The 19,787-nt window shown below is 40.5% G+C and overlaps 2 protein-coding genes across 2 annotated transcripts; both read right to left on the bottom strand.

Moving 5' to 3' along the window:
- Positions 1-3,210: 3,210 nt before the first annotated feature.
- On the bottom strand, positions 3,211-4,174 carry LOC103681161 (olfactory receptor 52R1-like). The gene has a single exon (XM_008710692.1). The coding sequence runs from the start codon at positions 4,172-4,174 to the stop codon at positions 3,227-3,229; it is 948 nt and encodes a 315-aa protein (XP_008708914.1). The 3' UTR covers positions 3,211-3,226.
- Positions 4,175-13,605: 9,431 nt separating this feature from the next.
- Positions 13,606-14,559, bottom strand: LOC103681206 (olfactory receptor 52R1-like). Its single transcript, XM_008710737.2, has one exon. It carries the CDS (start codon positions 14,548-14,550, stop codon positions 13,606-13,608), a length of 945 nt encoding a protein of 314 aa, XP_008708959.2. The 5' UTR covers positions 14,551-14,559.
- Between the last annotated feature and the right edge of the window lie 5,228 nt (positions 14,560-19,787).

Consider the following 19,787-nt stretch of genomic DNA (forward strand, 5'->3'; position numbering starts at 1 on the left):
ACAAATGGGAAAGCCAATCTCTCACTCAAAGTACACCCTTGTTGGTTTTTGGGAATGAGTACAGAGATGCTGAAGTTATTTACAGATTTGACGTCCTGGACCCATTGTCCACTGGTTCTTCAGGTTGTAATGGAGGCAATCATCTGTTTCCACTGATTCAGAAAATTTAAGGATACTTCTAACCAGGACAGAGCTGCATGGGTTAAGAAATTAGTTTTCCTTTTGGAGCTGGAATTGTAGGTATCCAGTATATTTCTTTTGTTAATTTCTTACTAACTAGGTTCTCTGATTGCCAGTCTCTCTTGTTCTCCATGTTCCCATCCTTACAGAATGATTGGAGCAACATAAACGCCCAATCGGTATTTCTTGACTCTAAATTTCCAAATAGTTTATATTTGTTAATAAAATAGTTTATATTTGTTAATAAAAAGAAGTGTATGAGGGATGAATTGTTTTTCATATATCAAATTTATCTTCTTTGACAAACAACATCCTTCAGAGTTTCCATGGGAATAATGAAATGAGGCCCTAGGACTGAAAAGTCTGGTATCCCATTTGGCAGGATGGAGGACAAAATGGACCTGCACATGCCATTCTGTGGTCAGCAGTGGAATTGTTGTGACGGTCATACCAGCCCCATATAAACATTTAAGCATTCATTCCTGTAAGTAGTTTTTTGGAGTAGCCTGGTTTGGAGATAGAATAGTGAATACCTGTGCTATACTTTTATGGAAGTTATATTCCAGACAGAGGAACAGATGGTGAATAAGTAATTTAAATAATTACACATTGTGTTAAGAGAGGATATCAAATATTTGAGTTGAAGGAAAATTACAGGGGGCAAGAACTAATTGAGATACATAGGTTAAGAAACATGTCACTGATAAGGAGGGTATTAGTTGATACCTAAGGGATGTTGAGAGGAGCCTAGTATGTTCTAGAAAATAACAACTGAGGGAAATGGGAAGATTTAGAGCAAAGCTCTAGACAGATAAGAAGTGGATATGTTTGGTAGAAGGCTAGAAGGGCTGAAGCAAGGGAAAACGGTAACAATTGGTTACAACAGTAGCAATACCTCAATGGGTACGTGGAAAAAATAGAATATACTACTCAGAATTAACAGGAAATGCTCTACTTATCATACATGCAACAGTAAGGCTGAATCTGAAAAACTTTATACTGTGTGAAAGACACCAGACTCAAAAGAATGTATTATTTATTCTCTCATTTACAAAGTGCTAGTGAGAGAAAAATTAATCTATAGTGAAAGACATCAGCTCAGGGTTTTCCTGGCCGGGGTAGAGAGGGGGTGATTGACCCCAGAGAGACATGAGAACCTTTTATGAAGTGAGGGAAATGTTCTGTGTCTGAATCGGGCTGGTAGCTACAGAGGGAGGCATGTGTCAGAACTCTTCAAAGTGTGGGTTAAAATATTTACATTTTATTGTCACAAGTTAAACAGCAACAAATCTTATTTTAAGAGAAAAAAAGAAGGACTCACAATCATTAACTGATTTGCTGAGAACAGGATCAGGATCCCTTTGCATCTCTAATATCTGGAAATCTTGAAAATGCTCCTTCAGAGTAGCCATTCATTTCTGGGGACACTTTTAGGCTCCTCTAGCTGTTTCTCCTGGGAGAAGCAAACATGTTCCCGATTAACTCTTCAAGCACCTTCATCTGATGTTGGTTTTAGGAACATAAGTCCCTGAGTTCTAGAATCTTCCTTACTGCTGGCTTTGACAGGAGAGTGGTGAAGGAGGACAAATACACAGATGCAGTAAATGTGATAGATGGTTTTGCCTTGTTTGTGGTGATGCTATCATGTGTGTATGCATATGTCCAAAGTCATCAAAATGCATACATCAAACATATGCACCTTTTTGTGTAAGTACGCCACAATAAAGTGAAAAAATCAGAAAGTATATAGTTTTCTAAAACAGCTTAACATTTTAATTGAAAAGGAAATTAAATATTGGCAAATCCTCAGATTTACAGTGTATTTCGTTACCTTTAACAATACAACTATCTTCAGAAGAGAATCTCCTTTTCCATTTTTTCCCAAAACTTCTTCACTCTGCAATCCACTGTCATCGGGCAATAGGCAATTTCTGGAAGGAGAGACCAACACTCAGCCTACCAAATGCTCCCTGTTACCAGTCTCAAAATGTTGTGATTCTGGCAGCAATTTTCATGGAGATTTGCAAGATTATCTGGAACTTGCTGTATTCTGGAGTCCTTCATCCTCTCGGACTACCTCCTCCATTCCCTTAGGCTTTGGCACTGAATTAACCTGGTCTATACACTTTTGTTATTGTTTCAGATACTTTTTCACATACTAAAACTTTCTCAAGGATAATTTTTAAAAATACATGAATGTGCAAAAAGAAAATTAAAATACCACAAGTCTCAGTATTGAGTTGTAATTTATTAGCATTTAGATGTAGTCCCAGAATCTTTTTCTATGCCTATGTATTTCTTTTTAGAATTGGTATCATCCTTATCGGCAAATGTAATTTTCTTTATCATTATATATTGATCATTTTTCACATCTTTACATGCATTTTGCAAATATACTAGTTAAACGATAAATGATATTCAGTTGCTCATTCTTCATCTGGGTCTTCTGGATCAATATATGTACGTTTCCGTGTTTGTTTTTATAATTAGTGAATCTATTCTTTTTCTCTTAGGGCTTTTTTTTTTTTTTAAGATATATTAGTCACCATACAGTACATCATTAGCTTTTGATGTAGTGTTCCATGATTCATTGTTATGTGTCTTTGTACTTTTTTTCCCCTCAAATTCTATTTTCATAAAGAGATTCCAAGATGGAAAAATACGTATACTTTTTAACTGTTTTGATGGAAAGTTCTAATCTCCTTCTTAACAAGGTATAGGAACTTATACTTCTCCTTCCAGGGTAAAAAAAATCATTTTCACCTTAGTGGTCTATGGAAGATGGGATTCTGTTCAAATCTTTCCTTATGTGATAGGTGGACATATTTTTTTATGGTTTTCTTGTGATGATGAAGATTAGTCAACTCAGTATTTACGATCAATCACATGTCAGAAAGCTCTTGTTCTGGGCATTTTGAAAATTGTTCCTTTTGTTCTGTAGGGTTGCTAATCTCTGGCCTTTTGTCGCAGAGATGACTTTGTTCTGATATGTGATGTGCCAGGAGAGTGGGGCAGTGGGGTTGGTTGTGATCCCGTGACCCTTGGCTCAGGGATCTTTTCCACAACATCCTTGAATAACCCTGTCCCTTATCTGCTTGGTTCTAACTCCATAGATGATGGGGTTGAGCATGGGAGGTACCAGTAGATAGATATTAGCAAACATGATATGTACCACTCGGGGCACATGATGTCCAAAGCGGTGGGTGAGGAAGGTAAAGAGGGCTGGGATGTAAAGAGCCAAGATGACACAGATATGGGAAGCACATGTGCCAAAAGCCTTGAGCCGGGCTTCATCAGAGGGCAACCTCAGAACAGTTCTCAGAATCATCACATAGGATATACTGATGACAATGATATCAAAGCCAACCACAGAGAAAGCCACAAAGAGCCCATATGCACGATTGACTCTAGTATCTGCACACACCAGCTTCAGCACAGCCATGTGCTCACAGTAGGACTGGGGAATGACGTGGTTGGGGCAGAAGGGCATCCCGGAGACCATGAAGCAGAAGGGACTCACCCACAGCAACCCTCTCATCATCACAGCTGCTCCCAGTTTCCCCACCATAGCTGGGGTCAGGATAGTAGAGTGGTGGAGTGGGAAGCAGATAGCCACATAACGGTCCAAGGCCATAGCCATGAGCAGCCCAGACTCCACAGAAGAAAAGGCGTGGATGAAGAACACCTGGATGAGGCAGGCATGGTATTCAATCTCATGAGCATGAAACCAGAGTATAGCCAGCATTTTAGGTTGGGTGGAAGAGGAGAGGGTCAGATCAGTGATAGCCAGCATGGCTAGAAAGAGGTACATGGGCTCATGCAGAGTGTGGTCAGTTCGGACTATATGAAGGACAATGATATTGCCAACTATAGCCACAAGATACATGGCACAGAGAGGAAAGGCAATCCAAAAGTGGTAATTCTCAAGTCCTGGGATCCCAAGTAGGATGAAGGACGCAGGTTGTGAAGAGCTATTCTCTGAAGCCAGCATCATAGAATGGTTATATTGTTCTCCCCTGAGAAGGTATGTACTCTATATAGGTGATAATAATCAAATGAATATTATTATTTATACTCTTTTCGAAAGAGCAATTTAAAAATAGAGTAAAAGGGTTTAATGTTAAAGGAATAATTTTAACTGTTTTAATAAATAGATTTTTGCACATAAAGTGATGCTACTCTTTATTCCTCATTCATATTTATGTCATTCAAAATGGAATCAAAGCATACTAGCTGCAAGTGCGATTTTTGTCAAAGAATCAATATTTTCCTTGAAAATCGAATCTGGTAAGGGAAAACTAACCTGAGAAATAATGTCAGTAATAAGTCATTCTTGCCCTCCTATCCTTCAGAACTAACTAACTTGTTTAACCTTTCCCATAGGTTCTTTCCAGCCCTTTGTTTAAGCCACTTGGGCAGCTTTTCAGGGTAGGAAGCCAGTTTGGAAAACACTTTGGCTTAAAGGCTCATAGCAAGGTATGTAGTGATGTTGAGTTAGCTCTGACTCTAGAAGTAACAGGAGAATTTGGGCTAGAGGATAACTGACAATTGTACACCTGTAATTAAACCTACTATCTTTAGTGTATGTCCTCCTAGATTAGAGGTCAGCAAACTTTTTTGTAAAAGGTGAGATCATACATATTTTAGGCTTTGTGCACTATACAGCCTCCGTTGTGACTAGTCAGTTTTGCCCCTGTAGCTTGAGAGCAGCCACAGTCAATACAGAAATGTGTGAGTGGGGCTACATTCCAATACAATTTTATTTATAAAAACAGCCTGCAAGCTGGATCTGGTCTGCAGGCTATAGTTTTCGAAATCCTGTCCTGATGGTAAATTTTCATGAGGGGAACCCTGAACAGTGCACCATGCCTAGCACCTCTGTGCTTGGCACAGAATAGGGGTTTAATAAACATTTGCTGAAGCCAATAACACATAAATGACGTTGTTCAGTGGCAATGGACTTTTTCACTGCTTAGCCAAATCTTAACATTGTTGGAGAAACCTTTAGACACTACTTTGGCACCACGGCCACAGGAGAGTTATACATAATTCTCATGCTAGAGTCTGCTGTGCTGGCCCGTGAAAGACCTGAATGCCCTCCTCTGCCTATACTTGCTTTACATGGTCGATCTTGTTGGATCCCTCTGGTGACTGTCACCTCCCTAGGAGTCCATGACACAGAAGCTTACCTGGTTCTTAAAGGCACCTTTTCACTATTTCATCTCAGTTGACCTGAATCTTTGTTTGAGTCTCCTCCATAACAGAAGCACCCAGACAAGAAGAGTATCTCTTCCCATAACAAATCACCTGTTGGGACTAACGAATGTTTCATTCATCCAGGCGTAATGGTTCCTAAAAAGGGTTTCTTCGAGATCCCAAATAGACCTGACCTCTTTCTGATTTTCCCTAGCATTATAACATTATGAGAGATATGGAGCTCAGACTTTACAAATCTTGCTCTACATTGGAAGCTTTCCTACCCTACCTTGATAATAGCTACAGGTTCGCTCAAAACAAATATTCCTATCCAGGTTGTGGTGAAAATTCAGACACACACATTATCTGGGGTCGAGGGCTCTAGTTTTATCTGCTCCTGCCCGGCCTGTTCTTCCAGTTATATGTGCTGTTTGAACCGGAGTCTTCCTCTCTCCCTCCCTTCTGCCTCCTGTTTGTCACCGTCCATTTGTGAGGACATGGTCACTGAGGCTCACGGGCACCTGGAAAACATGCTGAGACCATCTTCATTCTTGCACTGGGTACTGGTGAGATGCCTGCTAAACCTGCAATTTCTCAAAGTGCATAATAATCTTCTTAATTAGTTGTGGAAGACATTGCATTTTTGTAAATATAACACCATAAGTATTTACATTTTATTGTTTTTAACTCTCACAAGTTTTCTGCCCATGAGCCGTAATGAGGAACTCACCTGTACTCCATACTCCTTGTGGGGTGGCAACTCTTCTCAGGTGGTGACCTAGGACCCGTTTCTGAAGTAGGAGATGGGGTCCCTTAACAGGTGCCTTTCTTTCTTCCATACAACCGAATCGAATCTGGTGTCCTCACTAACAGCAATTCCCTTGCCTTTCTTCCCCTCAGACTTATGCACTCGGCCAGTGCAGAGTGAAGGCTCCCAGTCATGTGGAGTGGACTGGGAGTTTACCAATCTTGGATCATTTTGTGAAGTGTGTGAGGTTTTCAATCCTATTTCTGAGGCAGGCACATGTTATCAACTTGCTGCTGGGTGGAGGGCGGGGTATATGAATTCCCTCAAGAGTAGGAAAAGAAGAGCAATTTCCCTTCTTGCCCAACATTCCTTCCCCCTTTTCCTGCTTTTCAATATGTCCTTGTTGCTGCCCCACATGGGCTAGACCTCTAGTGAGCCTAGTGCTTACTGACAGAAGGAATTAAGTCATCTTTTTCAACATTATCACTGGGGTGATCACACACTGGTCTTCAGAGTTGATTTTTCTCTTCTGTAAATGTATAATCTAACTTGTGAGAACTTGGCATAGCCTTTGGATCAGAAAATATGGTTATAAGAATGCTGTTCTCACACTGATGGAGCTCAGCTTTCATCTGTGAGTGTGGGTGAATCCATGCTGGTACCACTGGCTCTGTTGGCCTTCAATTACTCCACCATTAAGTGGAGATAGTTATATCTGTCAGGTTAGCTGTGTTGCTCACGCCTGAAGGGTCAAGGATAAAATGGGCTGAGAGCTTGCTAAGGAATAGTTCAGGGACATTTAGACCATTTTCTCACCTTGGGGTGTCTAAAACCCAGGCATAGAGCAATAATGCTGGAGCAGGGTAGGATTCAGATCCAGTGTCCATCATGGAGGGATTGTGTGGACGCAGCCTTCCTACTTTTCTAGAATTTCCATGGAAGACACAGTGTGAGCAGTAAATCTTCTCCCAATCTCCGAAGGAAATCCAGCAGTCAGGGATCTCTGGACCTGGAGGCCCCAGTGAGTCAAGCCATTCTGCGCAGTGTAACTTGCCTTGTCTTCCAGCTACTTGGAGCCTCCGTGAGTCCAACTTTTCTCTGGGAAACACAGAGATGACTAGGGTACAAGCAAATCACTCACCTTGAGCTCTCCTTCATCTCTGACCATGAGCAGCTCTAACTGGCTCCTGTGATTCAGCTTTTAGCAGAGACTGTAGATTAGGACCTATTTAAAGACCTGTTCAAGTCTGGCCTTTCCCTTCCCCAAGCATGAGTTCTCCCCCTCCTGGTAGGCCCCCCTGCCTCAATCTCTGGCTTCCTCTGAGACTAGAGACTAAAGCTGGAAGCATTAACCCCTAACTTGCCTCTCTCTGTATACATAAAAGCAAAGGCTGGGGAATTGAGTGCATGGGAAAGCATGTGTGTTGTGGAGAATACTCAATTGTGAGCTTATATGTATGCATGTATTTTTTGTTAGTCCAGAGTATGTTTATTTCCCATTGAGATACTTTATATAGTGTGAAAGTGTGTTGATATGTTTGTTGCTGTATTTGAGAGATGTATTAATAGACGTGTGTGTAAGGCCTGGATTTGAATGTGAATGGTATGTGTATAACGTGTTTGTGTAGGTGTGAATAACCATTTGCATTAAGTATGCATATTAATTGGAATAACTTGGCTCTGTGAGTACAAGGGCACTGCATACACTGTGTACATATGCTGAGCTCCAAAGCTGATAGTGTGAAATGCTACATCAGTGTGTAGATAGACAGGTGTGTATAGGCAAAATGTGTGGGTTTGAAGAGGTGTGGAAAATCTGTTGGTGCTTTCATATGTACCTAGGTAGCTCTGGTTCTGAGGCCCTCCCACTTCCTATCAGAAGAGGCAGGAGGACTTCCAGATGGAGGTCTCGCCATAGTTCTTTTTGAAACTTGGTGAAGCTGGAAGGCCCTCCTCACTCAGCCTGAGCAGCTAAGCTTATGCCCAGCTTCCTCTCACTCTCCATCCAGGTCCTTGCTGGTTTTTTCTTTTTTCTTTTTTCTCAGTGTTCCCTGATGTATGATATGTCAAATGAAGGTTTGAGAAAAACAAGTATTTTTTTTTTTTAAATGAGGATTTATTTGTGGAGTTCAAAGCTGTCAGACTTCCGAAGCCAAGCTCACAAAATCCACAACCCAACATACATTTATAGGGGAAAAAAAATCACACAAAAGGTTACCATGACTATTAGGTTTACAGTAATCTCTTTATGGTGAATGCCATCATCATGTTCACAAAGGTCAGGATTTATGTTAAGATATCACCATACCAAAAATCTGGGATAGAACTGTTTTTATTAGGGAGTCTAAGTATACAGGAAAGATTCAAGGTTTTATTATTTTGGGGATCAGGCTGATACTGTAATTTTGGATTTGTCTCTAGTTGCAATTTCTTTTTCTTTGTCTGCTTCCTTTAGCCTTGGTAAGTTAAACATTTGGTATTAGGAAAGTAGATAAAAGTGCCAGGCTCTCCTCCTCTCTCTTTTCTTGCTTTTTCTCCTCCTTCTCCCCTTCCCCTCTTGCCCCCATCCTCTCCTTCTTTCCTACCTCCCCCTCACCTTCCTCTTCTTTCTTGTCCTCTCCTTCTCCACCTGCTCTTCTCCTAGTCATCATTGTTGTCTTCTTCTTCTTCTTCTTCTTCTTCTTCTTCTTCTTCTTCTTCTTCTTCTTCTCCTTCTCCTTCTCCTTCTTCTTCTCCTTCTTCTTCTTCTTCTTCTTCTTCTTCTTCTTCTTCTTCTTCTTCTTCTTCTTCTTCTTCTTCTTCTTCTTCTTCTTCTTCTTCTTCTTCTTCTTCTTCTTCTTCTTCTTCTTCTTCTTCTTCTTCTTCTTCTTCTTCTTCTTCTTCTTCTTCTCCTTCTCCTTCTCCCTCTCCTCCTTCTTCTCCTTCTTCTTCATGGAGGAACTTTTCTCCCCAAATGAGATGTGGTGTCTAAGGATAGGACCTGAGTTTTCTCATCCCTTGCATCTTCCACAGTCCCAAATGCCATAGTGGCTCCAAACAGACATGACATCCAAGGTCTTGTGGAAGTTACTTATGAGGCCAGTCACACTCTTTTTCAAGTTAAAGTGGGCATGGCTTGCTGAAATGAGTGTGCAGCAGACAGATCAGTCCTTTCTTCATTTACCCTCCTAAAGTTCTCCTCATTGTTTGTGTCTTTCCAAAGCTGGTATCTCTGCAGGATGGATTGAGGACTTGGGTACCTTGTTCACAGCCCTTCTCTAAACCCCAGGCTCCAGTAGAACATGCAAAGATTTGTGAGCTGTATTGAGAGGCTAGTTAAGATTGATTGCTATAGTCTTCTAGTCACACCAATGTGATTTACGTTTTATAGGGTTGTGAGGGGAGAGACAGAGAAAATGGAAAGGAAGTTTTGGTGGAAGAAGACATTGTTGAGCATATTGACCTGATAATCCTGGGACACTTCAATGAAACTCTGTCGAGAGCTCATCCACATTCATACCTTCATAGCTCCTATATCATCAGTTGTATTGACCTTTATCCCCATAGTTGATAGTCAGTCACTTACGGACATGTCGTGAACCTTGTCATAACTCAGAGCTACTCAATCTCTGAATTTCTGAGCATCTCACTCTAACTATACCATCCTATCTTTCTAGTTGTTTTTAAAACTCATTCCATGTTTTCTACATCATCAGTTCCTTCCAACACTTTATATATTTTTTTCCAATCCTTTCAGCCCTCTTTTCTTTTACAGTTCTTGTCTATGAAACCTAGTCCTCATAGCTCATCATTTCAACCATACTCATGTGAATAACCTCAACAACTATCTCTCCAATCATATCTCTCCATAATCACTCTCAATGTGAATGGCCTAAATGCTCCCATAAAGTGCCACAGGGTTGCAGATTGGATAATAAGACATGACCCATCCATTTGCTGTCTACAAGAGACTCATCTTGTACCTAAAGATGCATCCAGACTGAAAGTGAAGAGATGGAAAACCATTTTTCATGCCAATGGACCTCAAAAGAAACCTGGGGTTGTAATTCTCATATCAGACAGATTTGATTTTAAGAATACTTCTAACCAGGACAGAGCTGCATGGCTTAAGGAATGAGTTTTCCTTTTGTACTGATATTGTAGGGATCCAGTGTGCTTGTTTTGCTCATTTCTTACTGACTAGGTCCTCTGATTGCCAGTCTCTCTTGTTCTCCATGCTATTCCCATCCTCTTACAGAATGTTTAGAGAAACATAATCGCCCAATAGGTATTTCTTGACTCGACATTTGAAATATTCCAAATAGTTTATATTTGTTAATAAAAAGAAGTAAATGGGTGATGAATTGTTTTTCATATATCAAATTTATCTGCTTCGACAAACAACATCCTTTAGAGTTTCCATGGGAATAATGAAATGAGGCCCTAGGACTGAAAAATCTGGTGTCCCATTTGGCAGGATGGAGGCCATAATGGACCTGCACATGCCATCCTGTGGTCAGCAGTGGAATTGTTGTGACGGTCATACCAGCCCTATATAATCATTTAAGCATTCATTCCTGTAAGTAGTTTTTTGGAGTAGCCTGGTTTGGGGATAGAATAGTGAATACCTGTGCTATATTTTTATGGAAGTTATATTCCAGACAGAGGAACAGATGGTGAATAAGTAATTTAAATAATTACACATTGTGTTAAGGGAGGGAGGAAATCAAATATTTGCGTTGAAAGAAAATTACAGGGAGTAAGAACTAGTTGACATACATAAGTTAAGAAACATCTCACTGATAAGGAAGGTATTAGGTGAGACCTAAGGGTTGTTGAGAGGAGCGTAGAATGTTCTAGAAAATAACAACTGTGGGAAGTGGGAAGATATAGAGCAAAGGTCTAGACAGATAAGAAGTGGATATGTTTGGAAGTAGGCTAGAAGGGCTGAAGCAAAGGAAAACGGTAACAGTTGGTATGGTAATACCTCAATGGGTATGTTGAAAAAATAGAGTACACTGCTCAGAATTAACAGGAAATGACCTACTTATCATACATGCAACATATGGCTGAATTTGAAAAACTTTATACTGAATGAAAGACACGGGACTCGAAAGAATGTATTATTTATTCTTTTATTTACAAAAGTGGCAGTAAGAGAACAATTAATCTATAGTGAAAGACATCAACTCAGGGTTTTCCTGGCCGGGGTGGAGAGGGGTGATTGACTCCAGAGAGGCAAAAAGGTACCTTTATGAAGTGAGGGAAATGTTCTGTGTCTGAATCAGGCTGGTAGCTACAGAGGCATGCATGTGTCAGAACTCTTTAAAGTATGGGTTAAAATATTTACATTTTATTGTCACAAGTTAAACAGCAACAAAGCTGATTTTAAAAAGAAAAAAGAGGGACCCACAATCATTAACTGATTTGCTGAGAACAGGATCAGGATCCCTTTGCATCTCTAATATCTGGAAATCTTGAAAATGCTCCTTCAGAGTAGCCATTCATTTCTGGGGACACTTTTAGGCTCCTCTAGCTGTTTCTCCTGGGAGAAGCAAACATGTTCCTGATTAACTCTTCAAGCACCTTCATCTGATGTTTGTTTTAGTAACATAAGTCCCTTAGTTCTAGAATTTCCTTCACTGTTGTTTTTGACAGGAGAGTGGTGAAGGAGGATAAATACACAGATGCATTTTTACTTTGATTTTACTTTGTTTGTGGTGATGCTATCATGTGTGTATGCATATGTCCAAAGTCACCAAAATGCATACATCAAACATATGCACCTTTTTGTGTAAGTACGCCACAATAAAGTTGAAAAAATCATAACAAATATAGTTTTCTAAAACAGCTTAACATTTTAATTGAAAATGAAATTAAATATTGACAAATCCTCAGATTTCTAGTGAATTTCTCATTACTGTTAACAATACAACTATCTTCAGAAGAGAATCTCCTTTTCCATTTTTTCCCAAAATTCTTCATTGTGCAATCCATTGCCATCAGGGAACAGGCAATTTCTGGAAGGAAAAACCAACACTCAGCCTACCAAATGCTCCCTGTTACCAGTCTCAAAAAGTTGTGATTCTGGCAGCAATTTTCATGGAGATTTTCAAGCTTTTCTGGAACTTGCTGTATTCTGGAGTCCTTCATCTTCTCTGCTTGCCTCCTCCATTTCCCTAGGCTTTGGCACTGAATTAACCTTTTTTGTACACTTCTGTTCATGTCTGAATTATTTTTTTCTCATATTAAAATTACTTCCTCAATGAAGGATAAGTTTTAAAAATATATGAAAGTGCAAAAAGAAAATTAAAATACCACAAGTCTCAGTATTGAGTTGGAATTTATTAGCATTTAGATGTAGTCCCAGAATCTTTTTCTAAACCTATGTATCTCTTTTTAGAATTGGTATTGTCCTTATGGGGAGATGTTATTTTTCTTTTTTCTTTAATATCTTGGTCATTTTTCACATCTTTACATGCGTTTTGCAAATACACTAGTTAAATGATACATAATATGCAATTGCTCATTCTTCATATAGATCAAGACATGTATTTTCCTGTTTTGGGTTGTATAAATAATGAATCTATACATGTCTTTATACTTTCCCCCCACAAATTCTATTTTAATAAAGAGATTCCAAGATGGAAAAATACATGTACTTTATAATATATTTCGGTGAAAAGTTCTAATGTCCTTTTTAACAAGGTATAGCAACTTAGACTTGTCCTGGCAGGGTAAAAATCATTTTCAACTTAGTGGTCTGTGGAAGATGGCATTCTGTTTAAATCTTCACTGATTTGAATGGTGGACATATTTTTTACTGTTTCATCATGATGAGAAACATTAGTCAACTCAGGATTTATGATCAGTCACATCTCTCAGAGATCTCTTGTTCTGGGCATTTAGAAAATTATTCTTTTTGTTCTGTAGGGTTGCTAACCTCTGGGCCTTTTGTTCACAGACATGACTTTTTTATTATGTTAAGTTAGCCAGCATATAGTACATCATAAGTTTTTGTTGTAGTGTTCAACGATTCATTAGTTGCATATAACACCCAGTGCTCATCGCAACATGTGTGCTCCTTAATACCCAACACCTAGTTACCCCATCCCGAAACCCCCCTCCCTTCTGTAACCTTCAGTTCTGTAACATAGAGTCCAGAGTCTCTCATGGTTGTCTCCCTCTCTGATTTCTTCCTATTCAGTTTTCCCTCCCTTACCCTGTGGTCCTCTACTCTATACATTATGTTCTACATATGAGTGAAACCATATGGTAACTGTCTTTCGATGCTTGACTTATTTTACTTAGCATAATCCACTCCAGTTCCATCCATGTCGATGCAAACGGTGGGTATTCATCCATTCTGATTGCTGAATAATATTCGATTGTATATATGGACCACATCTTTATCCGTCCGTATCACAAGATGACTTTGTGCTAATATGCTATGATCCCAGATCAGTGGCAGTGGGGTTGGTTGTGATCCCATGACCTTTGACTCAGGGATCTTTTCCACAACATCCTTGAATAACCCTGTCCCTGATCTGCTTGGTTCTAACTCCATAGATGATGGGGTTGAGCATGGGAGGTACCAGTAGATAGATATTAGCAAACATGATATGTACCACTCGAGGCACATGATGTCCAAAGCGGTGGGTGAGGAAGGTAAAGAGGGCTGGGATATAAAGAGCTAAGATGACACAGATATGGGAAGCACATGTGCCAAAAGCTTTGAGCCAGGCTTCATCAGAGGGCAACCTCAGAACAGTTCTCAGAATCATCACATAGGATATACTGATGACAATGATATCAAAACCAGCCACAGAGAAGGCCCCAGAGAGCCCATATGCACGATTGACTCTAGTATCTGCACACACCAGCTTCAGCACAGCCATGTGCTCACAGTAGGACTGGGGAATGACGTGGTTGGGGCAGAAGGGCATCCTGGAGACCATGAAGCAGAAGGGACTCACCCACAGCAACCCTCTCATCATCACTGCCGCTCCCAGTTTCCCCACGATAGCTGGGGTCAGGATAGTAGAGTGGTGGAGTGGGAAGCAGATAGCCACGTAACGGTCCAAGGCCATAGCCATGAGTAGCCCAGACTCCACAGAAGAAAAGGCGTGGATGAAGAACACCTGGATGAGGCAGGCATGGTATTCAATCTCATGAGCATGAAACCAGAGTATAGCCAGCATTTTAGGTTGGGTGGAAGAGGAGAGGGTCAGATCAGTGATAGCCAGCATGGCTAGAAAGAGGTACATGGGCTCATGCAGAGTGTGGTCAGTTCGGACTATATGAAGGACAATGATATTGCCAACTATAGCCACAAGATACATGGCACAGAGAGGAAAGGCAATCCAAAAGTGGTAATTCTCAAGTCCTGGGATCCCAAGTAGGATGAAGAATAGAGGATGTGAAGAGGTATTTCCTGAGGCCAGCATCACAGAAAGGTTAACTTGTTCGCCATTGTAATCTACTCTCTGTAGGTGATAATAATCAAATAAGTAATTGTTACTATTTTTTACATTTTGAAAGGTTCAACTGAATAATAGGGCAATTGGGCTTAACAGTAAACTGGAAGAATTTCAACTGTTTTAATAAATAGATTTTTGCACATAAAGTGATGTTACTCTTTATTCCTCATTCATATTTATGTCATTCAAAATGGAATCAAAGCATACTAGCTGCAAGTGTGATTTTTGTTGAAGAATCAATATTTTCCTTGAAAGTAGAATCTGCTAAGGGAAAACTATCCTGACAAATAATGTCAGTAATAGTCATTCTTGCCTTCCTATCCTTCAGAACTAACTGACTTGTTTAACCTTTCCCATAGGTTCTTTCCAGCCCTTCGTTTAATCCACTTAGGCAGCTTTTCAGGGTAGGAAGCCAGTTTGGAAAACACTTTGGCTTAAAGGCTCATAGCAAGGTATGTATTGATGTTGAGTTAGCTTCGCCTTTAGGAGTAACAGGAGAATTTGGGCTGGAGGATAACGGACTGATGTTTGTACACCTGTAATTAAAGCTATTATCTTTAGTGAATGTCCTCCTAGGTTAGAGATCAGCAAACTTTTTTCTGTAACAGGTCAGATTATACATATTTTAGGCTTTGTGGGCTATACATCCTCTGTTGCACTACTCAGTTTCACCCCTGTAGCCTGAGAGCAGCCACAGTCAATACAGAAATGTGTGGTTTGGCTGAATGCCAATACAATTATGTTTATAATAACAGTCTGGAAGCTGGATTTGGTCTGCAGGCGATAGTTTTCTAAATCCTATCCTGATGGTAAATTTTCATGAGGTGAACCCTGAACAGTGCACCATGCCTAGCACCTATGTGCTTGGCACAGAATAGGGGTTTAATAAACATTTCCTGGAGCAAATAACAAATAAATGACATTGTTCGGTGGAAAAGGACTTTGTAATTGCTTAGCCATGTCTTAACATCGTTGGAGAAACTTTTTAGACACCACTTTGGTTCCATGGCCACAAGAGAGTTATTCATAATTCTCATGCTGGAGTTGGCTTGTGCTGGCCCGTGAAAGACCTGAATGCCCTCCTCTGCCTATACTTGCTTTACATGGTCGATCTTGTTGGATCCCTCTGGTGACTGTCACCTCCCTAGGAGTCCATGACACAGAAGCTTACCTGGTTCTTAAAGGCACCTTTTCACTATTTCATCTCAGTTGACCTGAATCTTTGATTGAGTGTCCTCCATAAGAGAAGCACCAGATAAAAGGAGTATCTTTTCAAATCTCCCATAACAAATCACCTGTTGGGACTAACAAGTGTTTCATTCAACCAGACCTAATGGTTCCTAAAAATTAGAGTTTCTTCGAGATCCCAAATAGACCTGACCCTCTTTCTGATTTTCCCTAGCATTATAACATTATGAGAGATATGGGGCTCAGACTTTACAAATCTTGCTCTACATTGGAGGCTTTCCTATCCTACCTTGATAATAGCTACAGGTTTGCTCAAAACAAATATTCCTATCCAGGTTGCAGTGAAAATTCAGACACACACATTATCTGGGGTTGAGGGCTCTAGTTTTATCTGCTCCTGCCTGGCTGCTTCTTCCAGTTATATGTGCTGTTTGAACCGGAGTCTTCCTCTCTCCCTCCCTTCTGCCTCCTGTTTGTCACCGTCCATTTTTGAGGACATGGTTACTGAGGATCATGGGCACCTGGAAAACATACTTAGAGCATCTTCATTCTTGCACTGGGTACTGGTGAAGATTCCTGCTAAACCTGTCATTTCTCAAAGTGCACAATAATCTCTTCAATTAATTGTGGAAGACATTGCATTTTTGTAAAAATAACACCATAAGCATTTACATTTTATTGTTTTTAACTCTCATAAGTTTCTGCCCATGAGCATTAATGAGGAACTCACCTGTTCTCCATACTCCTTGCGGGGTGGCAACTCTTCTCAGTTGCCTGGGACCCGTATGTGAAGTAGGAGATGGGGTCCCTTAACAGGTGCCTTTCTTTCTTCTCTATACCTACAACGGAATCGAATCTGGTGTCCTCACTATCAGCAATTCCCTTGCCTTTTTTCCCCTCAGATGTACACACTCAGGCAGTGCAGAGTGAAGGCTCCCAGTCATGTGGAGTGGACTGGGAGTTTACCAATCTTGGATCATTTTTATGAAGTATGTGAGGTTTGCAATCCTATTTCTGAGGCAGGCACATGTTATCAACTTGCTGCTGGGTGGAGGGAGGGATATATGCATTCCCTCAAGAGGTGGAAAAGAAGAGCAATTTCCCTTCTTGCCCTACAATCCTTCCCCCTTTTCATGCTTTTAAATATGTCTCTGTCCCTGACAGAAGGAATTAAGTCATCTTTTTCAACATTATCTCTAGGTTGATCACACACTGAACTTCAGAGTCGATTTTTCTGTTCTCCAAAGTACAATGTAACTTGTGAGAACTTGGCATAGCTTTTGGTTCAGAAAATATGGTTAAAAGAATGATGTTCTCAGCATGCCTGGGTGGCTCAGTCGGTTAAGTGTCTGCCTTCTGCTCAGGTCACAGTCCCAGGGTCCTGGGATCAAGTATCGCATCAGGCTTCTTGCTAAATGGGGAGGTTGCTTCTCCCTCTGTCAGCTGCTCCCCCTGCTTGTGCTCTCTCTCTCTCTCTCTGACAAATGAATAAATAAAATCTTAGAAAGAAAGAAAGAAAGAAAGAAAGAAAGAAAGAAAGAAAGAAAGAAAGAAAGAACACTGTTCTCACACTGATGGAGCTCAGCTTTCATCTGTGAGTGTGGGTGAATCCATGCTGGTACCACCGGCTCTGTTGGCCTTCAATTACTCCACCATTAAGTGGAGATAGTTACGTCTATCACGTTATCTGTGTTGCTCAGGCCTGAGGGGTAAAGGATAAAATGGGCTGAGAGCTTGCTAAGGAATAGTTTCAGGGACATTTAGACCATTTTCTCACTTTGGGGTGTCTAAAACCCAGGCTTAGAGCAATAATGCTGGAGCAGGGTAGGATTCAGATCCAGTGTTCTTCATGGAGGGATTGTGTGGACGCAGCCTTCCTACTTTTCTAGAATTTCCATGGAGGACACAGTGTGAGCAGTGAATCTTCTCCCCATCTCTGAAGGAAATCCAGCAGTCAGGGATCTCTGGACCTGGAGCCCCCAGTGAGTCAGGCCAGTCTGCGCAGTGTAACTTGCCTTGTCTTCCAGCTTCTTAGAGCCTCTGTGAGTCCCACTCTTCTCTGGGAAACACAGAGATGACTAGGGTACAAGGAAATCACTCACCTTGAGCTCTCCTTCATCTCTGACCATGAGCAGCTCTAACTGGCTCCTGTGATTCAGCTTTTAGCAGAGACTGTAGATTAGGACTGATTTAAAGACCTGTTCAAGTCCGGCCTCTCCCTTCCCCAGGCATGAATTCTCCCCCTCCTGGTAGGCACCCCTGCCTCAATCTCTGGCTTCCTCTGAGACAAGAGTCTAAAGCTGGAAGCATTAACCCCTAACTTGCCTCTCTCTGTATACATAAAAGCAAAGGCTGGGGAATTGAGTGCATGGGAAAGCATGTGTGTTGTGGAGAATACTCAATTGTGAGCTTATCTGTATGCATGTATTTTTTGTTAGTCCAGAGTATGTTTATTTCCCATTGAGATACTTTATATAGTGTGAAGGTGTGTTGATATGTTTGTTGCTGTGAGCATTTGAGAGATGTGTTAATAGACATGTGTATAAGGCCTGGATTTGAATGTGAATGGTCTGTGTATAACGTGTTTGTGTAGGTGTGAATAACCATTTGCAATAAGTATGCATATTAATTGGAATAACTTCGCTCTATGAGTACAAGGGCACTGCGTACACTGTGTACATATGCTGAGCTCCAAAGCTGATAGTGTGAAATGCTACATCAGTGTGTAGATAGACGGGTGTGTATAGGCAAAATGTGTGGGTTTGAAGAAGTGCGGACAATCTGTTGGTGCTTTCATATGTACCTAGGTAGCTCTGGTTCTGAGGCCCTCCCACTTCCTATCAGGAGAGGCAAGAGGACTTCCAGATGGAGGTCTCGCCATAGTTCTTTTTGAAACTTGGTGAAGCTGGAAGGCCCTCCTCACTCAGCCTGAACAGCTAAGCTTATGCCAAGCTTCCTCTCACTCTCCATCCAGGTCCTTGCTGGTTTTCTCTTACTTCTTTTTTCAAGTGTTCCCTGATGTATGATATGTCAAATGAAGGTTTGAGAAAAACACAATTTAAAAAAAGAAAGTGGGGATTTATTTGTATAGTTTAAAGCTGTCAGACTTCAGAAGCTATGCCTCACAAATTCCACAACCTAACATACATTTATAGTGGAACAAATCACAAAATAGGTCACCATAACTATTAGGCTTACAGTAATCTGTTTATGGTGAATTGCCATTATCCTCTTCACAAAGGTCAGGATTTATTTTAAGATATCACGATATCAAAAATCTGGGATAGAACTATTTTTGTTAAGGAGTCCATGTTTAAAGAAAAGATTCAAGGTTTTATTATTTGGGGGCTCAAGCTGATATTGTAATTTTGGATTTGTCTCTAGTTGCAATTTCTTTTTCTTTGTCTGCTTCTTTTAGCCTTGGTAAGTTAAACATTTGGTATTTGCAAAGTAGATAAAAGTGCCAGGCTCTCCTCCTCTCTCTCTTCTTCCTCTTTCTCCTCCTTCTCCCCTTCCCCTCTTGTCCCCAACCTGTCCTTCTTTCCTACCTCCCCCTCACCTTCCTCTTCTTTCTTGTCCTCTCCTTCTCCCCCTCCTCTTACTCCTAGTCATCATCATAGTTGTCTTCTTCTTCTTCTTCTTCTTCTTCTTCTTCTTCTTCTTCTTCTTCTTCTTCTTCTTCTTCTTCTTCTTCTTCTTCTTCTTCTCCTTCTTCCCCTTCTTCTTCTTCTTCTTCTTCTTCTTCTTCTTCTTCTTCTTCTTCTTCTTCTTCTTCTTCTTCTTCTTCTTCTTCTTCTTCTTCTTCTTCTTCTTCTTCTTCTTCTTCTTCTTCTTCTTCTTCTTCTTCTTCTTCTTCTTCTTCTTCTTCTTCTTCTTCTTCTTCTTCTTCTTCTTCTTCTTCTTCTTCTTCTTCTTCTTCTTCTTCTTCTTCTTCTTCTTCTTCTTCTTCTTCTTCTTCTTCTTCTTCTTCTTCTTCTTCTTCTACTTCTTCTTCTCCCTATTCTTCTTTCACCTTC

Source organism: Ursus maritimus, unplaced genomic scaffold (genome assembly GCF_017311325.1).
Source record: "Ursus maritimus isolate PB19 unplaced genomic scaffold, ASM1731132v1 scaffold_16, whole genome shotgun sequence".
Classification (NCBI taxonomy): Eukaryota; Metazoa; Chordata; class Mammalia; order Carnivora; family Ursidae; genus Ursus; species Ursus maritimus.

Coding starts and splice junctions, on each gene's coding strand:
- LOC103681161 (XM_008710692.1), bottom strand. CDS start 4,174: ATGATGCTGGCTTCAGAGAATAGCTCTTCACAACCTGCGTCCTTCATC.
- LOC103681206 (XM_008710737.2), bottom strand. CDS start 14,550: ATGCTGGCCTCAGGAAATACCTCTTCACATCCTCTATTCTTCATCCTA.